The 22,170-nt window shown below is 36.0% G+C and overlaps 2 protein-coding genes and 2 non-coding genes across 4 annotated transcripts in view; 3 read left to right on the plus strand and 1 right to left on the minus strand.

Moving 5' to 3' along the window:
• The first annotated feature begins 16,058 nt into the window (after positions 1–16,058).
• rpl12 (ribosomal protein L12) lies at positions 16,059–19,732 on the plus strand. Its single transcript, XM_054612975.1, has 6 exons — positions 16,059–16,222; positions 17,935–18,008; positions 18,739–18,837; positions 18,945–19,026; positions 19,131–19,217; positions 19,585–19,732. Exons 1-6 carry the CDS (start codon positions 16,186–16,188, stop codon positions 19,701–19,703), a joined length of 498 nt encoding a protein of 165 aa, XP_054468950.1. The 5' UTR covers positions 16,059–16,185; the 3' UTR covers positions 19,704–19,732.
• On the plus strand, positions 18,055–18,182 carry LOC129110030 (small nucleolar RNA SNORA65). Its single transcript, XR_008532113.1, has one exon. It is a non-coding gene; the product is annotated as a small nucleolar RNA SNORA65 (small nucleolar RNA).
• On the plus strand, positions 19,325–19,452 carry LOC129110018 (small nucleolar RNA SNORA65). The gene has a single exon (XR_008532111.1). It is a non-coding gene; the product is annotated as a small nucleolar RNA SNORA65 (small nucleolar RNA).
• A 1,227-nt stretch (positions 19,733–20,959) lies between the features above and the next one.
• pole3 (polymerase (DNA directed), epsilon 3 (p17 subunit)) overlaps positions 20,960–22,170 on the minus strand; it is a 4,895-nt gene continuing 3,684 nt past the window's right edge. The window contains exon 4 of the mRNA XM_054617946.1: positions 20,960–22,170. This exon is cut by the window's right edge and continues 212 nt beyond it. The gene's annotated coding sequence lies outside the window, so the exon portion shown is untranslated.

The following is a 22,170-nucleotide window of genomic DNA, read 5'->3' on the forward strand; positions in this document are numbered from 1 at the left end:
AATAATTCCTTGTTGTCTTTCTGAAAGAGCAACTACATGTATTTGTGATTTAAAATTCACAATATAAAGAGAAGATAAATTTACGCTTTTTGCAGTTTGATGTTACGTTTAAAAGAATCCTCTTTTATAATGGGTAAATACTTTTTGGACTGCAGCTGGCTTGTGAGGCAGATTGGCAGCAGCTCAAAAGCGAGTTCATTCCCATAGAGCTCTATGTTAAAATGCCAAACTTTAGAGCAGAAATAAACATGGTTACAGCGTGGTAAAAAAAAACGGTTTAGGCCTCTGTAGCTTATGTCCTGCTTTTGTATATAACTCACCAGTTTAAATTATATTAAGGCTAAAAGTGAGGCATAATTGAGGGTATCAGCTCCACCAACGTCTCAACTATTTGACTATTTTTGAGGTTAGGCTGGAGCTACCTGCTTTGAGCTTCACAATGGCTCTATGAGAAATCTATGGGTGACGTAATGGAGACTAAACCTATATTTTATACAATCTATGTTCGCCACATTGTTTCTGGCTCCTTTAATACTCATTGATTAAATGACTTATCAAGAACTAGGAATCAGCATATTACATGTAATGGACTTTTGCAATTGTTCAAAAAATCACAACTCACTGAAAAAAACAACAACATCTTAGACCCGACACCCTTCTGAGTGGACTTCACACCAATTCACGCCTCGATTCATGTGACATCGTCCACTCTGCTGAGTGACCTTAAAAACTCTCACCGGCGTTGGTGTAACATCGTGGTGTGAACGAGCCGGAGAGGTTACGATGTCTGAAGACCACCGGACGAAAAAACTGAAAAAAGCTCCTGTAACTACAACCTCTGTTTCAACCTGACATTTCTAAAGAGGTGTTTAATGAAAACAGATATCTGTCAACATGCAAAAACACACTTACTGACCTCTACTTGAATCGAGCCGCGATGCTAGTTTTGCTTTTTGTTTGACCTTACTGTCAACAGTTTTTTGGGGACTACTTAGACTTATTCCTTATTCTAGGAATGTTTTTGTGATTCCCAGTGTTTGTATATTTATTTCATTTAAGGATAAAAATATATTTTGTAAAAATGTCAGCTATAATTTGGTGATAACTTGACATCAAACCAGCTCATTCGAACAGTTAAACTGAGTGAAACTTCAGATTATCAATATTAAACACTCTTCAAGGTTTCCAGCTCTTCTGCATGGAAACTAGAAATTTAGTGCCCAGAAATAAATGTTTCTGTTGAACCTTCAAATGTAATTTTTAAATGCTGTGAGCACCAAAAAGTAAATCCTTTTCATACCTTTTAATACCTACTGTAAAATCTTCTATGTTTTGTTTTTATAGGAAATTATCCTTTAACTTGATCTGCAGGTGCATAGATTCATGGACATATCATTGTCCTCTATTGTACTGCTGAATGCTCCTTTTTTAAAGAGACCTTTGGAATTAGATACTGATTATATTTACTGATAATCATCTAACATACAGAAGACAAAGCTGTTTTTTCATTTCTCTTCAATGCCACCATGTGGTGTTTACCATCAACCATGGTTCGGTTACTGCAGTAGTCCTGCTTCATTACTACTATGACACTGAATTACTCGTGCTGATTATCACATATTTCTTTAATTCAAATGTAAAAATGTATTTCTCAAAAACATTGTTCTCCCATGTTCTCTCCAGCAGATGGATCCTTAAAAGCTTCCTGTAAGATGCTGGAGGTCAGTGATGGAAATGAACCAAGTACCCTTTACTCAAGTCAAGTACTGTACTTGAGTTTAAATGTGACGTATTTTACTTCCACTCATCTTCATTTATGAGGTAAATTATGTACTTTGTACTGCCATAAATGTATTCGACAGCCCTAGTTACAAATTACGCTGCAGATTAAGATTTTACACACAAAACATGTCCTCAGCCTATAAAATAAACTGAATAAAATAGAAGTACCCAACAGTATATCTAGTTAAAATGACCTCAACCAGCTACACTGTTAAACTTCTGCTTACACATTAATGTACCAGCAATCAAAATAATCTATAACACTCAGAAAGATGCCACTCTACTGTCTGAATACTTCTACTTGTGATGCTTTTAAGTACATTGTGCAATACTTATGTTCTTCTATGTAAGTAAAAGCACGAATGCAGGACTTCCACCAATGAGTAAAATATAAAGAAGCTAAATTATCTTCTAATTCTCGGATTAAACTTCCAATATTACTCCAAATGTACTGCACATATACTCCATATTTAAACAGATAAGAATATCTGACCCAAAACCAACTTTTAAATAATTTATATCAATAAGATTACAGCAGGGGTGGAAGAAGTATTCAGAATATTTGAGTAAAAATAAAAAGTATGTAATCAGTAAAATGTACTTCTCTGACTGTTCTACTATTAATTAATATATCATTACATTATTATTACTCATAATTCAATGTAAAAGCAGGATTTTACTGCTTGGTTGAGCTGGATTATTTTCATTATGGATTAATCTGCTGATTATTTTCTACATGAATCGATTGAGAAATACCAGATTCCCAAAATGACACCTGTTGGTTTTGTCCCAACCTCAACATTATTACAAATAAATAACATTATTAACATAATAAAAAGAGAGAAAAGCAGCACATCTTTATGGGATATTCTATCAGCAGTGAATAATCTTTACATTCTTGAGGTTTAAATTAATTAGAAAACATAAATTAGATGAAGATAAATCCCAGTTATTTAAATAATGGCCTCATATTCACTCACCTTAAAGGACGCAGGTGTGCTTCCTCAGCTCTTTAACGTCTCTCTCATTTGTCCCCTGCATTTTCTCATCTGCTGCTATAATGAGGATGCTCCTCACTAATTAAGCCATCATTCTTTATAATAATCTTATTATGATGATTAAGCAGGAGCTCAGAAAGCAGCAGGAGTAATATCACAGTTTATAAATCCACTCTGAAGTTTGCAGGCTCTCCGTGGGTCCGTGCGTAGTCACCGGTCTGCACACGTCTCTCCTGCAGCTCTGGAGTTGGATTAAATTACAATACAATTATTATTTATTTTATTTATTTATGTGTTAGTCGCTCCGCTTCCATTGGTCCCCCAGCCACTCCCGAGCAGAGAATAAATGTGATTATCTAACCGCCGGTGTCCTCCTGAAACCTGCCGCTGTATTCTCATCTGTGTCTGACAGCAGGACCATCCTCCTCCTCCTCCTCCTCCTCCTCCTCCTCCTCCTCCTCCACCTCTTTCCACCCTCCTCCCTCCCATCCCCAGCTCTCTTCTTCTACACTGTAAAAAACCACGTTAAGGAAATTTAACTCACACTATGGTGTAACAAGTACTATAAGGTATTTTAATGGCAGTACCACTGTGTAATAATAAAAAAATAAGTAAAAGTAATGCAAAATGTGGTGGAATAAGTACTCTTTACTTAGCATAAATAATGACAATATGGTGGAGGTAGTACTTTACAGGTTTATTATTATATTCCTTTATTGATCCCCATGGGGGAAATTCAAGTGTTGCAGCAGCTCAACTACACAGACACAGACAATAAATACACATACTATACAACTACTAAATACACATACTATACAACTACACAGACAATAAATACACATAAATACAATATACTATACAACTACACAGACAATAAATACACATACTATACAACTACACAGACAATAAATACACATACTATACAACTACACAGACAATAAATACATACATACTAAATACAACTATACAACACAGACAATAAATACACATACTATACAACTACACAGACAATAAATACACATACTACACAGACAATAAATACACATACTATACAACTACACAGACAATAAATACACATACTATACAACTACACAGACAATAAATACACTATACACAGACAATAAATACACATACTATACAACTACACAGACAATAAATACACATACTATACAACTACACAGACAATAAATACACATACTATACAACTACACAGACAATAAATACACATACTATACAACTACACAGACACAGACAATAAATACACATACTATACAACTACACAGACAATAAATACACATACTATACAACTACACAGACAATAAATACACATACTATACAACTACACAGACACAGACAATAAATACACATACTATACAACTACACAGACAATAAATATAGAATAGGTACAACACATACAACACTGTAAAGATAGAATAGGTAAATAAATAAAATAAGTAAAAGTAACTTAGAATGTAATGAAATAAGTACTATTTTACTTAACCTAATTAATGCTACCGGTACCACTAATAATAATCCAGTAGTAATACGAGTAACTCACAATATGGTGTAAAAAGTACTATAAGATATTTTACTGGCAGTACCACTATTTGTAAATAAGTAAAAGTCACCCAGAATGTTGGAGAATAAGTACTCTTTACTTAGCATAAGTAATAGTAGCAGTACCACTAATAGTACTCCAGTAGTAATACGAGTAACTCAGAATATGGTGGAGGTAGAACTTGTAAGATCTTTACAGGTAGCAGTACCACTGTGTGTGAATAAGTAAAAGTAATGCAAAATGTGGTGGAATAAGTACTCTTTACTTAGCATAAATAATGATAGCAGTGCCACTGTGTAATAATACTCCAGTAGTCATAGAAGTCACTGAGTATATGGTGGAGGAAGTACAATAAGATATTTTAATGGCAGTATCACTGTGTGTAAATAAGTAAAAGTAACTCAGAATGTGATGAAATAAGTACTATTTTACTTAGCCTAAATAAGGGTAGCAGTACCACTAATAGTACTCCAGTAGACGTTTTAATCCCTTAGAATATGGTGGAGGAAGTACTTATAAGATCTTTTACTTAATACAGGTAGCAGTACCACTGTGTTTAAATAAGTAAAAGTAATTTGGTTAGAGAAGTACTCTTACTTAGCCTAGGTAATGGTACCAGTATCAGTGTGCAATAATACTCAAGTAGAAGTATAGGTCCATCAGAAAGTGGTGGAGGAAGTACTTAAGACTTTTACTAAGTAAAGTTAGAAGTACCACTTTTTGTAAATATATAAAAGTCACACAGATTGTGGTGGAAGAAGTACTCTTGACTTAGCCTAAGTAATGGTAGAAGTACCGCTCTGTAATAGTACTCCAGTAGAAGTGTAAATCCCTTAGAATATGTGTGTAAATAAGTGAAAGTCACATGGTTTGAGAAGTACTCTTTTACATATGTAATAGTACCAGTACCACTGTGTAGTAATACTCCAATAGCAATAAAAGTCACTCAGAATATGGTGGAAGAGGTACTCCGGTCTTTTACTTAGTCCAAGTACAGGTAGCAGTACTATTGTGTGTAAATAAGTAAATTAGTTACTTTGACTTTTTGTATTGTTTTATTCGATTTATTTAGTCAAATGTACAAAAAGAAAAGATGCCGTGTAACATATTTTTAGTTGCCACGGACACAAACACTCTATAATACAATAAATAGAATAAACAAAGAATAGTTGGTGTTGTTTTATTGTTTTATTGTTTTTTTACAGTGCAGAGCTGCTTGTCTGCACTTGATCATGACTCTTCAGAATAAACTGGACTCTTCTGTAAAGCCTTTGTTTAAATGCAGCTAAAGCCTGATTGACAAAGTTTGTGCAGGCAGACGTCCAAACACAGAGAGGATTAATAAAAAAGAACAGGAGATAAAACACAGAGACACACACACACACACACACACACACACACACACAGTATTATGTCACCCATGATTTGCATTGCTGCTTTACAAGAAGCAGGTGGTTTGGCCGGTGCAGGTCTAATAACCGCTGTGACGGTGACGTCCTCGCTCTGCTGACTCTGACCTCCTGTTAAATAAATGTTTGGTGGGTTTTCTCCCTCTGTGGATTTTATTATCTGTTTATATTTTATGCATGAAGAGAGTGGATTACACACAACTTTACCACGTGTTTGTGGTTTGTGGTTTTTGGCTGTTGTGTGTATTTGTTTGACTAACCGTGGGGGGGCGTTGTCGTGGTAACTGATTGGGCCCTCGACTTGAGTGCCTCAAGATCTAGATCAGATGAGAACAGCAGGTTATTTTAAACTTCAGAGAATGAATTGTGTTGTTTCAATAGAAAGAGGAAAACCTCATGTATCTGCCTCACAAAAAAATATGGATTTTCTTTATCCTGCATTCAAAATCCTAAAGTAAAAGTATTCAAGTATTATCAACTAAATGTACTTCAAATATCAAAATTCTGCAGAATATTTTATACTATATTATGTGACATTATTAGATTGTTGATACTGATACATCAGTGAGGGAGCAGCTTGTTACTGTTGTAGCTACTCGAGGTGAAGCAGGTCTCACTTACTTTATGTACAATCAGCTAGTTTGGTCCAGTGGTTCCCAATCTAGGGTTTGGGCCCCTCCAAAGGGCCACTAGATACATCTGAGGGGTCGTGAGATGATTAGTGGGAAAGAAGAAGAAGAAGAAACTAATTTCTGATACAGAAATATGATGCGTTCATCTGGGTTCTGAAGTGCATTTGACTGGCGATTTGTTCACTTACTGACGTACATACTAAACTGCATTTGTGCGATGATTCTTTAATTTACTGAAGGGCATTTGAGTGGTGATGCGTTCACTTACCGGCGTACGTTCTGAAATGCATTTGAGTGGTGATGCCTTCACTTACTGGTGTAGGTTCTGAAATGCATTTGAGTGGTGACGCGTTCACTTACTGTCGTACATACTGCAGTGCATTTAAACGGTGATGCTTTAGGTTTGTTGCTGACAGACACACAGAATACATTTGTTGTTAGAGGAGGACGATCATCAAAGAGTCCTTCTTTATGTTGAACTCTATCTGCGCTCCTCTTTTTAACCCCACAAACCAGTACAATCCAGTTGATCCACACCAAAACGAGAGCGACGATTGTAATAAGACGACCTCTGACCTCCAGAGTTGATGAATATCAGGGATTACATGATAATCCACGAGCAGGAGGGAGGCGGAGGGAAACCAGAGAGCATGCTGGGAAGCCATGAGGCTGCAGGAGCTTTTCTTTAACAGAAAGTTTGCATTACAAACTTATTGTGAAGCTTCAAAGTTCATTCTTGACCTTGAGAAAAAAAAATCTTACTTTAGTAGCTGTTCTGGAGCTTTCAATAATATCACATGGTCTTCATCAACAGATGGATTTTTGCCCAGTTCTTATGGAGTTGTACATGATTAAATTCCCATTTTTTATGAGCAATTTCAACCTGAAATACTTGATTTATTTGGCTGCTTCGGCGCCGTGGAAACAAGTTGTGAACATCTCACTCTGAATATGTAAGAGTCACTTCCTCACAACATTTAAAAAAAAAATCAAAACAGAGGATTTGCTCATTTCCACATCTAGCAGTTACAGAGCAAGTGTCCACCAGATGAATACATGTCCAATATTGTCTGTCTTTTAGCTCTGTTTTTGGTCTCATTATTTCAACGCTCATTGAGACTCATCTCGGGACATAGATAGTACTAGTACAAATTGTGTATTAGTATCGTAAATTGTATTGGAAATTTCCACCACAGTAGTAGTAGTAGTAGTAGTAGTAATAGCAATAGTAGTAGTAGAAGGAGTAGTATTATTAGCAGTAGTAGTAATAGTGGTAGTAGAAATAGAAATAGTAGTAATAGTAGTGGTACTAGTAGTTGTAGTAGCATTGGTAGTAGTGATAGTGTTAGTGGCAGAGGTAGTAGTAGTAGTAGTAGTAGTAGTAGTAGTGGTAGTAGTAGTAGTAGTAGTAGTAGTAGTAGTAGTAGTAGTAGTAGTAGTAGTAGTAGTAGTAGTAGTAGTAGTAGTAGTAGTAGTAGTAGTAGTAGTAGTAGTAGTGGTAGTAGTAGTAGTAGTAGTAGTAGTAGTAGTAGTAGTAGTAGTAGTAGTAGTAGTAGTAGTAGTAGTAGTAGTAGTAGTAGTAGTAGTAGTAGTAGTAGTAGTAGTAGTAGTAGTAGTAGTAGTAGTAGTAGTAGTAGTAGTAGTAGTAGTAGTGGTAGTAGTAGTAGTAGTAGTAGTAGTAGTAGTAGTAGTAGTAGTAGTAGTAGTATTAGTAGTGGTAGTATTAGTAGTAGTAGTGATAATACAAGGAGACCATTGAGCTGAGTCCTGCAGCCTCGTCACCTTGACTTCGACTTCCTTTTCTTGAGCTGCATCTCTTCTACTAACAAGAAAACACATCGTCCTTGTTTTTGTACTTCATATTTAAAATATCGTCCTTTTTCTTCACAGAGTTTCAGAGCGGCCGGCTGATGACAGCTGCAGCCTTTCATTTCATTCTGTGTGGAAACCTTAAGCCTCTCTTTTGTAACTTAATTTCCTGATGGTGCTGTGGGGTTAACACGGTTCACTGCTCCCACAAAAGAAATTAAGCCAAACTCCTGGGGAATTGCTCTGCTCTCTCAATTTGTGCCGAATCACCAGGGGACCCGTGCAGCGGGGCGACTGATAACTCAGCAGAAAAAAACCACACTCTGTAATTACCCCCCGCTTCAAATCAGGTCTCTGCCAAACTTTCCAATGGACTGTATTTCATTAGGCGAGGCACATTGACAGAAGCTTCATTAAGAATTCAGGCATTGTTTGAGCTGCTCCTTTCTGTCTCCAGTTTCTAATAATGAAAAGAAGACAGACAGGAAGTCGGTGGAGCGTATTGATGGGTGGGGGGGGGGGGGGGGTTCTCAGAAAGGAATCAGATTATTTAGGCCAAGTGTCCTTTTACAGTTATCGACAAGCTGCCCGACTCGCTTACAAGCTGCCTGACGGATCCTGGATGGACAGCGTCTTTGACCAAGTGCATCCTGCTGTAAACAAAGCATCGTTAAATGTTGTTTAAATTTCACACTTACAAACACACTTTCTCACTTATGTCTTGCACTTTCTCTTCCTGCAGCTAGATTTAGTTTTATATGTCAAACTAAGTATAGTAAATCTAACAATTTGAGGTACCTCACATGAGTATTTTCATTTTTAAAGAACATTGAACTGTTTTCCAGTGGTCATTTTACTAGTACAAAAGACACTCATCTGCCGGTAGCGATGTGCTTTCTTACACTGTGTCAAGACGTGTGGATGAAGCATTACCAGGCGGCAAAGTCCTGATCTGCCGAATGAACCCAATGCAGAAGTGTCTTAAAACTTGCATTCTCTCTACTGTCCAGCAGGGGGCGACTCCTCTGGTTGTATAGAAGTCTATGAGAAAATGACTCTACTTCTCTCTTGATTTATTCCCTCAGTAAACATTGTAAACATGAGTTTATGGTCTCAATCTCTAGTTTCAAGTCTTCTTCAATACAGCATGATGTTCATTTAGTAAATGATGCTCCATTTAGAGTCAAACAGACCATAAAGCAGGGTATGCTTTAGGGCGGGGCTTACTGTGATTGACAGGTTGCTGCCACTAACAGAGACGTAGTTAGAGTCCAGGTGGCTCCTTGCATGGTAGCCACTGGCATCAGTGTATGAACGGGTGAATAATGACATGCAGAGTTAAAGCGTTTTGAGTGGTCAGAAGGATAAAAAAGCGGTTTGCAAGTACATTGCATTTAGCTGTCCAGATATGATGGATTATGTCCATGACAATGACCAACAGAGGAGCAGAGGACCTTGTACAAAGCATTAGATGGGATTTACTTTTAAGAACCACTGCACGGGACAACGCTGTCATCTTTGGGGAAGAGATGCATGATGGGATAAAGGTCATGTTCTGGGACGGCAGTGATTTGAAATTCTCCTGAGCTGTCAGAGATAAATCAAGCCGAGTCATTGGAGGTTCACAAGAACGAGGACACAATGTTTTTGTACGAGGATTATACAGCTCTCATTTAAAGATAATGCATCAACAATGTACTATTTACCTTTCCACCATACCAGTTTGTATATATACTCTCTTTGTATATATATATATGTATATATATCCCCCATATTTAATGGAGCTTGGAGGATCTCTTCCAGACAAAGCCGCCTACTGAGTGTGTACCTCTGTGTCTGTCCACAGCTAATCTCTCATTGTTCTGCAGCAAACTGCATAATATATTGGGTGGCCAGTTACGGCTGCATGCTCAAGGACCTCTCATGGTTGCGGTGACTCACATTTTCTCAAAACACCTTTTATACTGCCATTGACTGCTTGCTGTCTCCTCTCTCACTACTCTTAACTGGCTCCCTGGCCGGTAGGGGCCGTAAATGAAAACCCAGCTGAGTGCATCACCGACTTCCAGCCGCTACTCTGCTTCCACAGTTAGAGGAAAACAGTTTGCGATGTTTTTAGCTAACAGCGCAAAGTAATACAATTAGCTGCCAGCACTTTTGCCAACATTAAAGTGATGAACAAATGAATGCATCAATAATTATAATCAAATTATATTATTCTGAAATGAGCCATTATGCACCATGAGAACTTTGACATTTTGTGCTTTAATTATATTTTGATGCTAATCATGCTTTTGTACTGTTACTGCAATTCCAAATTGTTTAAATGCAGGTATTTTACTTGAAACAGAGTATTTTTACACTGCAGTATTGCTTGTTTAACTCCACTTAAAGACCTGATTACTTCTTTCACCACCTCTGGATTGTGCACTAAATGAAGATTGACATTAACATTCTTCTTTAGAAACCAAATCACGAGTCTGAACCAGCTGCTGTCGATGAACTTTCAACACGCTTATTACTCAATACTTACTAAACGCGAGGGACAGGAATCCAAACACAATTTCCCCCCTTCTTTAGTCTCCATTTAAGAGAGACGAGCTGTGTGTTTAGTATTTAGCCTTTATTCCCCTGACTTGAAAAATCAATAGAGGAAATTGTACAGCGGAGAAGAAGGAGAAGAAAGAGAAGAAAGAGAAGAGCCGCTGATTGGAAAACACGAGGAAAAGGTCAAGTAGCAGGAAGAGATGGAGGGAGAGCAACTCTGCTGAAATCGAATCATTCCCTCGAGTTTAACAAATGAGCTGTCGGACTCTGTGTGCGTGTGTGCGTGCTCGTGAGCGTGCATGTGAATGTGCGTGCACGATTGTCAACATTTGCTTCCATGTTTCCTGCTTCAGGGCTCACAGTTTGTTTATGCAGAAATAACAGCTGGCACCTAACCCTCCACATTGAATGATATGCCTGTACACACACACACACACACTCACATGCACTCACATGCACACCCAAAACATGCACACACACACATGCACACAAATACAGGACAATGGAAATATAAGAGCATCACTAGCTGCAAGAATGAAACTGGACTCCCTCTTTGGGCGTGTCGGTGTAACATAACATTAACTGATCTGAACTGAACTAGTGAACATGTTACAAAGCAGGACGTCCACACATTAAAATACACTAAATAATTAGCATTAGATTGATTATTCGTGATCGGGATGTCCAAGATCCATTACTGCTGCCACTGATATAATGTATTATCACTGTTAAAATTAGAAACAGTCAGCTACCACACAATAAATCATTATTATTCATTACGCTCTTTTGGCAGACAAAGACAAAACGTATTATCTTCCTTTTTCCTCCCTCATTCTCTCCATTGTTGTCATTATTCATATCGAACCCAGGAACTAAAACAAGTTTTTGGAAGAAAGTAAACATAGATTAACATTGAATATAAGTCAACAGAAAAATAAAACATGTCTTATCTATTTCCAACAGAAAAAAGGGGGGATTTAAATTAAAAAAGAACTTTAAAAAGCTAATAACATTTCCTGAAAAGGATTATTCAGATGTGACATTTCCTCTAAATGTTCAGGATTTTCTGAAGATACAGATAAAGGTTTCCTTTCATAATATGAGCTGTGAATTTCTGACTATCTTCTGACAGATTTTCATGATGCATATTAAACAGCACAACAGTGATGATCTCTGCTTCTCACCCACTTACTCCCTCTTGTGTTCTGTTTCTATTCCTGTAGAGCAGCTCTGAGTCAAAAAAAAAAAAAAAAAAGAACAAGTCCTGCAGGAATCAAACATGAATAACACTGGTTTTACATGCAACTGCACAAAGAGGCGAGTTGATTCAGCTGAAAGCGACCTTGAAACATGGCAAACACCTGCAGTAATATCAGTGGTGGAGGAATTATTCACATCCCTGGAGTAAAAGTACTAATACCACACTGTAAAAATACTCTTTTGGAGGAAAAAAGCATGAAATGAAAATGTTACTTAGAGGTTCTTTGTTCAAACTGCACTCATATGGCTCATATGGCTTTTAATATGATCCACGCCAACTTTGCAGAAGCGTAGCATCAATCCTTCAGTTCCCCCTCAGGTTTAAACTGTTCGCTCTGTCAGCACTGTTGCCGTTGTTTGCACTGTTGCCGTTGTTTGCACTGTTGCCGTTGTTTGCACTGTTAGCACTGTTAGCGCTGAGAGCCGTCTGGTGGTCAATCGATATGATCTCCATCTCACGTTTGCTAAATTTCAACATCAAAAACATAAATAATAAACTGTTGGGTAGTTTAATTGATAACAAAGCATCATATTTTATAAACTCTTCATATGTTTTGTGCAAAGATCTTGATTTGTAAAGTAACTCAAGCTGTCAGATAAATGTAGTGGAGTAGAAGTATAAGTGAAAAAATGGAAATGCTCAAGTCAAATAAGTACCTCAAAGTCCAGTACGTGAGGAAAATTACTTAGTTGCGTTCAACCACTGAGTAATATCCCCTATAATACTGACAGAATACTTTTATCTTCCAGCAACACTCGACCTGCTTCAGGCCTCTCATCCTGTTCACTCAGCTCCCACATGCAGCACTTTGTTCTGCTCTGAGTTCATGAACCAGTTCAGAAAATAACATTCCACAACCAACAAAAATCTCAAAACACAAGCAAAATCCCTCATAGCGGTTTGCATTATGTTACTTATATCGATTTATAATACTACTGTATTTCACTGTTTTGTTATTATTATTGTTTATTGTTTTAAATTCATATTTTATGTGACTCATGCAACAAATACAAAAAGCAAACTCATGATGAATGATGTGGAAACTGAGTGCTGGGAGTGATAATAGATAATAAATGATGCTGGAAACCACATAAAAATTACATCAGAGAAAGAAAATATATCATACAACATATAATATCATACAATACTTTTTAAATTAACCTCATTATTTACCTTTACTTTACTGTTCCATTATAGCTCCATAACTTACTGCATGAATGTCCAAATACACATAAACCAGATAAATATTTAATTGTCAAGAGAAAACATACGAATTGTAAACAAAACTACTGAACAAGACTATGAAGAGTAAAATCATGTAAAAAAAAAAACCATTTATTACCTGAAAGTATCAAAGGTTGTTTAAAATGAGAGAAAGTCAAGATGATTTAAAAGTAATTTGCATGTTTAAAAACAAATTATTATATATTTGTATTATTTATGAAGCAGCTGAGTGAGGAACTGAAAAAATGTTTTTTGTTTTACTATATTGTACTTATTTTTCATGCCTCGTATAAATGTAGTGACTGTTGCTGCCTTAATTTTATTACATATAGTTCTCACATCACAGCTCACAGATAATACAAACATACTTTTTCAGAAATAAGTTTTGGAATACAGGACGTTTAATTGTGTTGGAGTATTTTTAACAGTGTGGGAATAATACTGTTACTTAAGTAAAGGATATATATATATATAAATATATATATATTTATATATATATATATATAAATATATACTTCCTCCACTACAGTTTGTCAAAGTACATTTACTCAAGTACTGCACTTAATTACAAATTGTAGGTACTTGTTCATTACTTGAGTATTTTCTTTTCATGCGACTTTAAACTTTTACTCCACTATATCTCAAAGGGAAATATTGTACTTTGTCACTCACTACATTTATGTGACAGCTTTAGTCACTTTAAAAATTAAGATCTTTTCCACACACAACAAACTAAAAATGTATAGAATATGCTTTGTTGTAAATTAAACTACTCAACCGTTTATACAAGTAGAGCAGAATCAGTTTCTCAATTATTTAAATAGTTTGACAGAAAAATTATTTGGAAACTATTACTACGATTTTTTAAAGGTTTTTTTTAACATTTCATGGTTCCACCTACTCATAAACTGACTATTTGCTGCTTTTCCTTTTAATAATGTTAATAATGTTTAAGTTATGTTGAGGTTTGAACTGTTTGAACACTAAAAAATCTGTGCAATACAAATACACTGTGCAATACTATAACTATAACTATAATTATTCTGTCTGTATTTATAAGATTATTATTATAGTTATTGTGGATTTTTTTTTTTTTCTTACTTACTTATTTAAAATACTTTTTTTGTTTTTTCTACTATGTACCTTGTTTGCATTGTATCTATGCTGCTGTAATCCTGTAAATGTCCCTGCTGCGGGACTAATAAAGGATTATCTTATTTTATCTTGTTGGTCAAAAGAAACATTGTGAAGGTTTCACTTTGAGCTGTAATTAATGTGACTTACATACTTTTCTGTTATTTAACATTTTCAGTGCGGCACTTTTACTAGTATTTTATACTTTTATTAGTATTTTACAGAGTGGTATTTGTACTTGTACTGCAGTAAAAGGATCTGTGTACAGTACCAGTCAAAAGTTTGGACACACCTTCTCTGGTACTGTACATTATATTAGTACTTGTAGATCATAATATGTGTTGATAATATTGTGTGGCACATCCAAGAATGCATTTTGTAGGAAATATCTGGATACTTGGAGTATTTTTCCCCCATAATGAAAAAGTACATACATTTTTTTCCACTCAGAAAATATTGAAAATAAAATAAATATATTAAAATAAAATATTATATAAATAAATATATACAGTACCAGTCAAAAGTTTGGACACACCTTCTCATTCAACTACTTTGAAGAATCTAAAATATAAAACATATTCTGGTTTGTTGAGCATTTGTTTGTTTACCACATAATTCCATATGTGTTCCTTCATAGTTTGGATGTCTTCAATATTAATCTACAATGTAGAAACAAATAAAAATAAAAATAAAGAGAAACCATTGAATGAGAAGGTGTGTCCAAACTTTATGGTACTGTATATATATAAAATAAAAAAATAAAATAAAAATAAAATAAAAATAAAGAAAAACCATTGAATGAGAAGGTGTGTCCAAACTTTTAACTGGTACTGTATATATATAAAAAAAAAAAAAAATATATAAAATAAAAATAAAAATAAAGAGAAAACCATTGAATGAGAAGGTGTGTCCAAACTTTGACTGGTACTGTATATATATAAAATAAAAATATATAAAATAAAAATAAAGAGAAACCATTGAATGAGAAGGTTTGTCCAAACTTTTGACTGGTACTGTATATATATAAAATAAAAAAATATATAAAATAAAAATAAAAATAAAGAGAAACCATTGAATGAGAAGGTGTGTCCAAACTTTTGACTGGTACTGTATATATATAAAATAAAAATATATATAAATAAAAAATAAAAATAAAGAAAAACCATTGAATGAGAAGGTGTGTCCAAACTTTTGACTGGTACTGTATATATATAAAATAAAAATATATATAAAATAAAAATAAAAATAAAGAGAAACCATTGAATGAGAAGGTGTGTCCAAACTTTTGACTGGTACTGTATATATATAAAATAAAAAAATATATAAATAAAATAAAAATAAAGAAAAACCATTGAATGAGAAGGTGTGTCCAAACTTTTGACTGGTACTGTATATATATAAAAAAAAATAAAATAAAAAAATAAAAAATAAAAATAAAGAAAACCATTGAATGAGAAGGTGTGTCCAAACTTTTGACTGGTACTGCATATATATAAAATAAAATGATAAAATAAAAATAAAAATAAAGAGAAACCATTGAATGAGAAGGTGTGTCCTAACTTTTAACTGGTTCTGTACTTCCACCACTACAAGATAAAACGCATGAAAACATAAAACCTCCCATTTACTGGACGAACGTGACTTTAGCTGAATCCCCACATCTCGCGAGACTTGGCCTCCTATATAAGCCCCTCCGCGGCCCCGGCCCGGTCTCTTTTTCTTTCTCCCGTTAGCGGTGAAGGTGCAACAGTAATCGGTCGTCCCGAGCCCGGGTTCATCCGACACCCTCACCACCCGAAGCTGAACTGAGCTCCACCTGCACAGCGACAACATGCCTCCCAAATTCGACCCCAACGAGGTTAAGATCGGTATGTTTTCACTGTCACGGGGGTAGAAACATGAAGCTTGTTAGCAGCCAAGATGGCGGCGCTGCGTGTCTGCAGGAGGAAACGGTAAAGTACCGGGAGGAGCACGGCCAGGGACCGGGGGAACCCTGGGGAACCCTCAGAGGAACCCTCTGTGGAGATATATGCATGTTTAATGTTTATATCAGGGGAGGTGTTGGTTTAATGGAGGTTTAGTAGGTATCACACGTGGTATGCTAGGTTAGCTTAGCTAGGCTAGCATCCACGTGGCTGTGAGGAAGTCACTGTCCTGATGAAACCAAGTTATTCTAATTGTTTAATTGATTTTTTCACCTAATTTATGAATTTAATTCCTTAAATAATATTTATGATTATTAATGATTAAGTTAGATAATTTATATTAAATGTTAAAGTCACATTCTGCACTGGACAACTTAATAAATGAAAAGACAACTAATTGTTCCCACTAATAATATGATGCAGGAGGTTAGTGCCAGCTGTGAGATTGTGGCAACAAAGTCAGTGAATTAAATTATATATTTATATATATATATATATTTCCAAACTATGAAGGAACACATATGGAATTATGTGGCACACATACTGGTGCAGAAATCAGGCTTAAAGGTGCATTATTGAGTCAAATCACATTTATTCCATTAATGTGATGCAAAAATGATATATTTGTTCAATGCATTATACATATGAGACATTAATCTTACATTTGAACACATGACATCCCTGTCTTAACCTTCATTTTCCTCTTGAATATATTCCCCAAATAACAAATATGATTCTAAAGAGGCTACATCACATTACAGTCATGTAGCAGACGCTTTTATCCAAAGCGACTTACAATAAATGTATTCACCATAGGTATTCAAGAGAACTACTAGTCACCAGAAGTCATAAGTGCATCTCCTTTCTTAAACAAGCATCTAAAAGCATAAACCAGAGCAAAAGTATAGTGCAGAAGCAAATTACTACAAAAGTAGTAATTTGTATATATATAAAATTGGTCACAAGATGTTATTTATGATGGGATGTCTAACTTTGCTAAAAAGGTTTAGCTGCATTTCATATTTTTCCATAAACTCATTGGTTTTCAATCCTTCCCCTAAGGCTCTAAATATTGCACATTATCCCATTTAATTATCACACCATATCACTGTTTTGACAGGTGAATTCACCTCATATCCACCAAAATGATTGGCTATAAATATTTGATTCTGCAGATGAAGGTGCCAATTATTGGATTTGTAAATTGTCACAATTACTCACATATTAGGATTTTAGCTGAAGGGTGTAACGAACAAATATACACACGTGAAATAGTTTTACCTAAACATAAATAAGATCCTGCTACACGGGTGTCTTTGGGTTGACTTGACAAACAAGCATGCTGGATCTCAAACGGCTAAATGATCAGAATGCAGATAATGGTAGATACCGGTCATGCTCAATTCAAAGTATTTCAGTTTATAGGACTAATTTCAGAGCCTAAAATCAAGTTTTTGTGGCGATGATGGATGTGTTTGGAGTTTTTTCTTTTATTCAGTGTTATTGGGTGAGCCCTTCCTGAGTCTTCAGGTTTGTAATGATGAGTAAACCTGTTTATAATCAGTTGTTGGGTTTCTGTGACTGTTTACAGAAGAATCGCCATCAAATGAAGCCCTTTAATCATTTCATGCTCAAGTGTCTTCTTTGTCTTGCAGTGTACATGAGATGTACAGGAGGAGAAGTCGGCGCCACCTCAGCTCTGGCCCCCAAAATCGGACCTCTGGGTTTGGTGAGTCAGAACTTTAAATGTCATATTTCAAATAAACAACCAGCCTCCCGCCACTATGCCTGTCTGTCTCAGTGACTGAGTATAATCCAGTGGAGGCTCAGATTGACCCAGCTTTAGGAAACAGGTCTGCCCGAAAACCATGGACAACTCTGTGCCGTAAAGACTGAAACATGAACCAATTCACCCTATAGGTCTTATCCTGGATTATGTCTTAAACATAAACAGTATATTAATCCTGCAGCTTTGTTGTAGTGGAGTAACAGACCCTATTTGATCTGTGAACATCCTCCCCTTCCCACATGGATACAATCCTAGCATAACAGAAATAGTGTTAATAACTTAATGCTGCATTGTAAACAATAAATGCTGTAGACATCAGCAGAGCTAACTGCTAACCTACTGAGGTTCCATTAAATATATTGCTCTTATGTTCAAATGTAAAATGTAGTTTTTGGGGAGAAACTTGGAATACAGTTTCCAAAACTATATAACAGATTGAATTATGAACATATTAACTACCTAACAGTAGCTCTATGCAGCTTATAAAAAATGATTACAGCTAATCCTTTATCAATTTAAATAGTGTTTTATTTAATCATAATTTAATTGTTTTAGGCACAAAAAAGTAGTAAATCAGTTTTAAAATCTTTTGCACCTCTACTTTGTTGTGAGTGAAGACATTTAGATCTTTCTGTTTCATCTGCTGATCATCTTTGTGTTTTCTCTTCAGTCTCCCAAGAAAGTTGGTGACGACATCGCCAAGGCAACCGGTGACTGGAAGGGCCTGAGGATCACCGTGAGGCTGACCATCCAGAACAGACAGGCCACGGTACGAGACGAACCTCATCAACTCCATTAATCCCTCCGGCTTTGTGGAGGCGGCAGCCGGATGACTCGTTCTGATGATGACCTTCCGGTTTTTCTTCTTCTTTGTAGGTTGACGTCGTTCCCTCTGCGTCTGCTCTGATCATCAAAGCTCTGAAGGAGCCTCCTCGTGACAGGAAGAAGGTCAAGAACAGTAAGTCGGCTGTGGCCTTTTGCAGAAAGTTTTTCATCAAAAGAATATAATGAAATGGATTGACTGCATTTCTAACCTTCCATCTTTTTAATTTATTTCTCCAGTCAAGCACAGTGGAAGTGTGACCTTCGATGAGATTGTGGGAGTTGCTCGCACCATGAGGGCTCGCTCCATCGCCAGAGAGCTCTCTGGTAAGAACGACAACGTCACATATTTATATTTCTTATTGTTTATTGGACTTTTTGTAGGCCAAACGCTCCTTTTTTATTATAGGCAGAGTTTATTTTATGTCCAGCCTCCCGCCACTATGCCTGTCTGTCTCAGTGACTGAGTATAATCCAGTGGAGGCTCAGATTGACCCGGCTTTAGGAAACAGGTCTGCCCGAAAACCATGGACAACTCTGTGCCGTAAAGACTGGAACAAATAATCTTTAATGAAGTTTAGAATGGGTTTTGTCCTATTTTGCGTTTAGTAATCAAGTGGTCTGATCATCTCACATGAACACAATCTGCAAAGAGCCGTTGTTAATCTGTTCATTTGTCGTTCTTCCCTCTCAGGAACCATCAAAGAGATTCTGGGCACCGCTCAGTCTGTCGGCTGCACCATCGATGGGCGTCCTCCCCATGATGTCATCGATGACATCAACAGCGGCAAAATCGAGTGTCCATCCGATTAAATGAACAAATAAAATGTTCAAAAACTGAACTCTTTGTGTGATGTCTATTTTATATATATATTTTTTTGTCCTTTTGTTTGTGAACTATTAATTCTGGTTTTGTATTATGAGATGAAATAATTAATATATAACAGATTTTGTGCTACTGCGCTCTGACAGTCAACCAAATTTTCCTTCAATTTGTGCAGCTTAAAGGATGTCATTTGATATTCAAAGCATCAGTATAGCACCTACCATATCAGTGCTTTGGTTGTTTATTTATAAAGCACCTTTTAAAAATGTTTACAAAGGGCATTGACAAAGCAGCTAAAGAGGGTCAATAATTTAAATCTTTATGGTTAAAATAAAGCAGAAAATGGATATGAAGGTGTGGAAGCATACTGCCCACACCCACTGGTTCCTCTCAGGTAAACATTGCTAACTACTTTATAAATTTATGATTTTGCTGATTTTACAAAGGATCTAAATACTGTTTCCCACAGCTGGTTTTGTATGTTCTGAGTTTGCATTGAGTTATGAAAATAAGTAACATTTTCTACATATGAACCTGATCCTCTTCTGTACAAATGCAGAACCTTATCTTAAGGTGTACTCTTAAATACAATTTTATGGCAAGATTTAAAAGGTGCAATGACTGAGATGGAGACCAATGCAATTTATCATTAGACTCATTCCATTATGGCCTTATCAGCTATTTAATGTTGTATAATCCTCAATATGAACAAGTTTTACCTGGATTTGTATTTTGAAAGCTAGCTTCATTCAGTGGGACACTCAGCTGAAAGTTTATTGGTCATTTGTACATCAAATAGAATGTTGCGTACTTTTTTATTGTATGCAGTTCATTTTGAGTTCAATGTTAGGGTTTGATTACTTGAATAAAGCCGGATTGATAATTGAACTTTCAGCAGACAGGAATTCTCTGCTTTATGAGGTTTTATTTAATCAATTTAAATTGCTGCAGTAAAATTGTGCCGTCACTTCTGAAGGGAGATCAGCCAGAGGAACAAAACTGGTGGGTGTGAATTTTTTTTTACAGTCAGTCATGAATCATCAGTTAAGCTTTTTATACAAAATATTTATTGAAAATCTCAGCCAGTCATTTACAATTCTACAAAAGTATAAATGGTTCAAAAACTCAGAAGATCAGGAACAAAAAGGACAAACTGGTGCAGCTTTTTTACCCAACAGTTCACTTCAGCCATCACTCTCTTTCCATGTGAATCTTCAAACACTATTTAAGTGTTAAGCTGTTCAAGTGTTAAGCTGTTCAACGCTTGGTATTTGTGTCTAGTATTTTGATAAACAGTACATGTAAGAGCACAGGAGAAAACACCTTTTTTACAGTACAATCCAGAAACATAACAGAGATGCTTAATTCAAAGCTAGAACCAAATTTCAAGTCAGTTTTGATTTATTTTTCTTCAAACAATCACTTCCCGACTTAGATCTACATTTTACCGTTTAGACCTTATAACCCTGTTTACGCCTGGCTTTAATGCAAGTCTTCAATCACAAGTGGACAGTGATAATTACTAGTGTAAACTACCAGCACCGAGTATCTTTTGTGGCGTAAACGCTTATGTGTCCCCGATGAGGATGGAACAGAAAAACACGTCCTTGAAGCCGCGGTTTACTCTTTGTTCCTCATTTTTCCTCATCTCCAGTTTGTTCTCAAATCAAGTAAGCTGGCTTCGTTCATGACGTCTGAATATTTCAGGAGACATTGAGATATTTTACCAGTCGGTCGGTATTCGTCCTTTAAATTTTTGGCAGATAAAGACCAAAAACTGCATGGCTGCCTCCAGATTAAAACGACAAATCTGTAGTTTTTGCAGAGATTAGATTAGAAAATGATGTACGTGTTAATTTGCATAAAGAGAGGAAACGTTTTTGAATGCCAGCTGTTAACTGAAGTACTTCAAGCTGTTCTATTGTGATATTATCACCCAAGGTGTCAGGTGTTCACAGGGCCTTTTGTATTTTGTTAAGCATTTGAGGAACTTTTGTTTATATTTGATATTTTGAAGGTGTAACAATGCGACTATCAAACAGTTTCATCTAACTGGACACAGGTCAAACTACCGCCTATGTTCTCAATCCTTCCAGTGGTAAATTGATCGAGAAGCTTATTAACCAAAGTGTAATCAGCTAATTAACTTTCTGCCGACACACACTAACTACTGTGTATCGTTAACGGTCAAGAACAGTGTTTATATCAAAAGGTGACAAATATACAAAAAAAAGATGAAAAAATTGACAAAGATCAGGAAGTGCACGATGTAGTTCGACTCATGGTTTGTTTTCGTTGAAGACAGCAGCTGCACAAAGAAGTTATTAACGTAACCCCTGACCTCCTCTGAGAACTCATCCCGCTGCACCGTGAACCAGGATGTATCGACATGGTGGCTCTATGATGACCGAGCGTCACTTAAACGCACCACGCCCTCCCGGCTTGTGGTGGGAG

The sequence above is a fragment of the Anoplopoma fimbria genome, chromosome 2, assembly GCF_027596085.1.
Source record: "Anoplopoma fimbria isolate UVic2021 breed Golden Eagle Sablefish chromosome 2, Afim_UVic_2022, whole genome shotgun sequence".
In the NCBI taxonomy this organism is placed as follows: domain Eukaryota; kingdom Metazoa; phylum Chordata; class Actinopteri; order Perciformes; family Anoplopomatidae; genus Anoplopoma; species Anoplopoma fimbria.

Bases quoted from the DNA above. Each gene is read 5' to 3' on its own strand.
- rpl12 (XM_054612975.1), top strand. From the start codon at position 16,186: ATGCCTCCCAAATTCGACCCCAACGAGGTTAAGATCG. The intron at 18,838-18,944 runs GTACGAGACGAA...TCTTCTTTGTAG, and splicing joins TCCAGAACAGACAGGCCACG to GTTGACGTCGTTCCCTCTGC. The intron at 19,027-19,130 runs GTAAGTCGGCTG...TTATTTCTCCAG, and splicing joins CAGGAAGAAGGTCAAGAACA to TCAAGCACAGTGGAAGTGTG.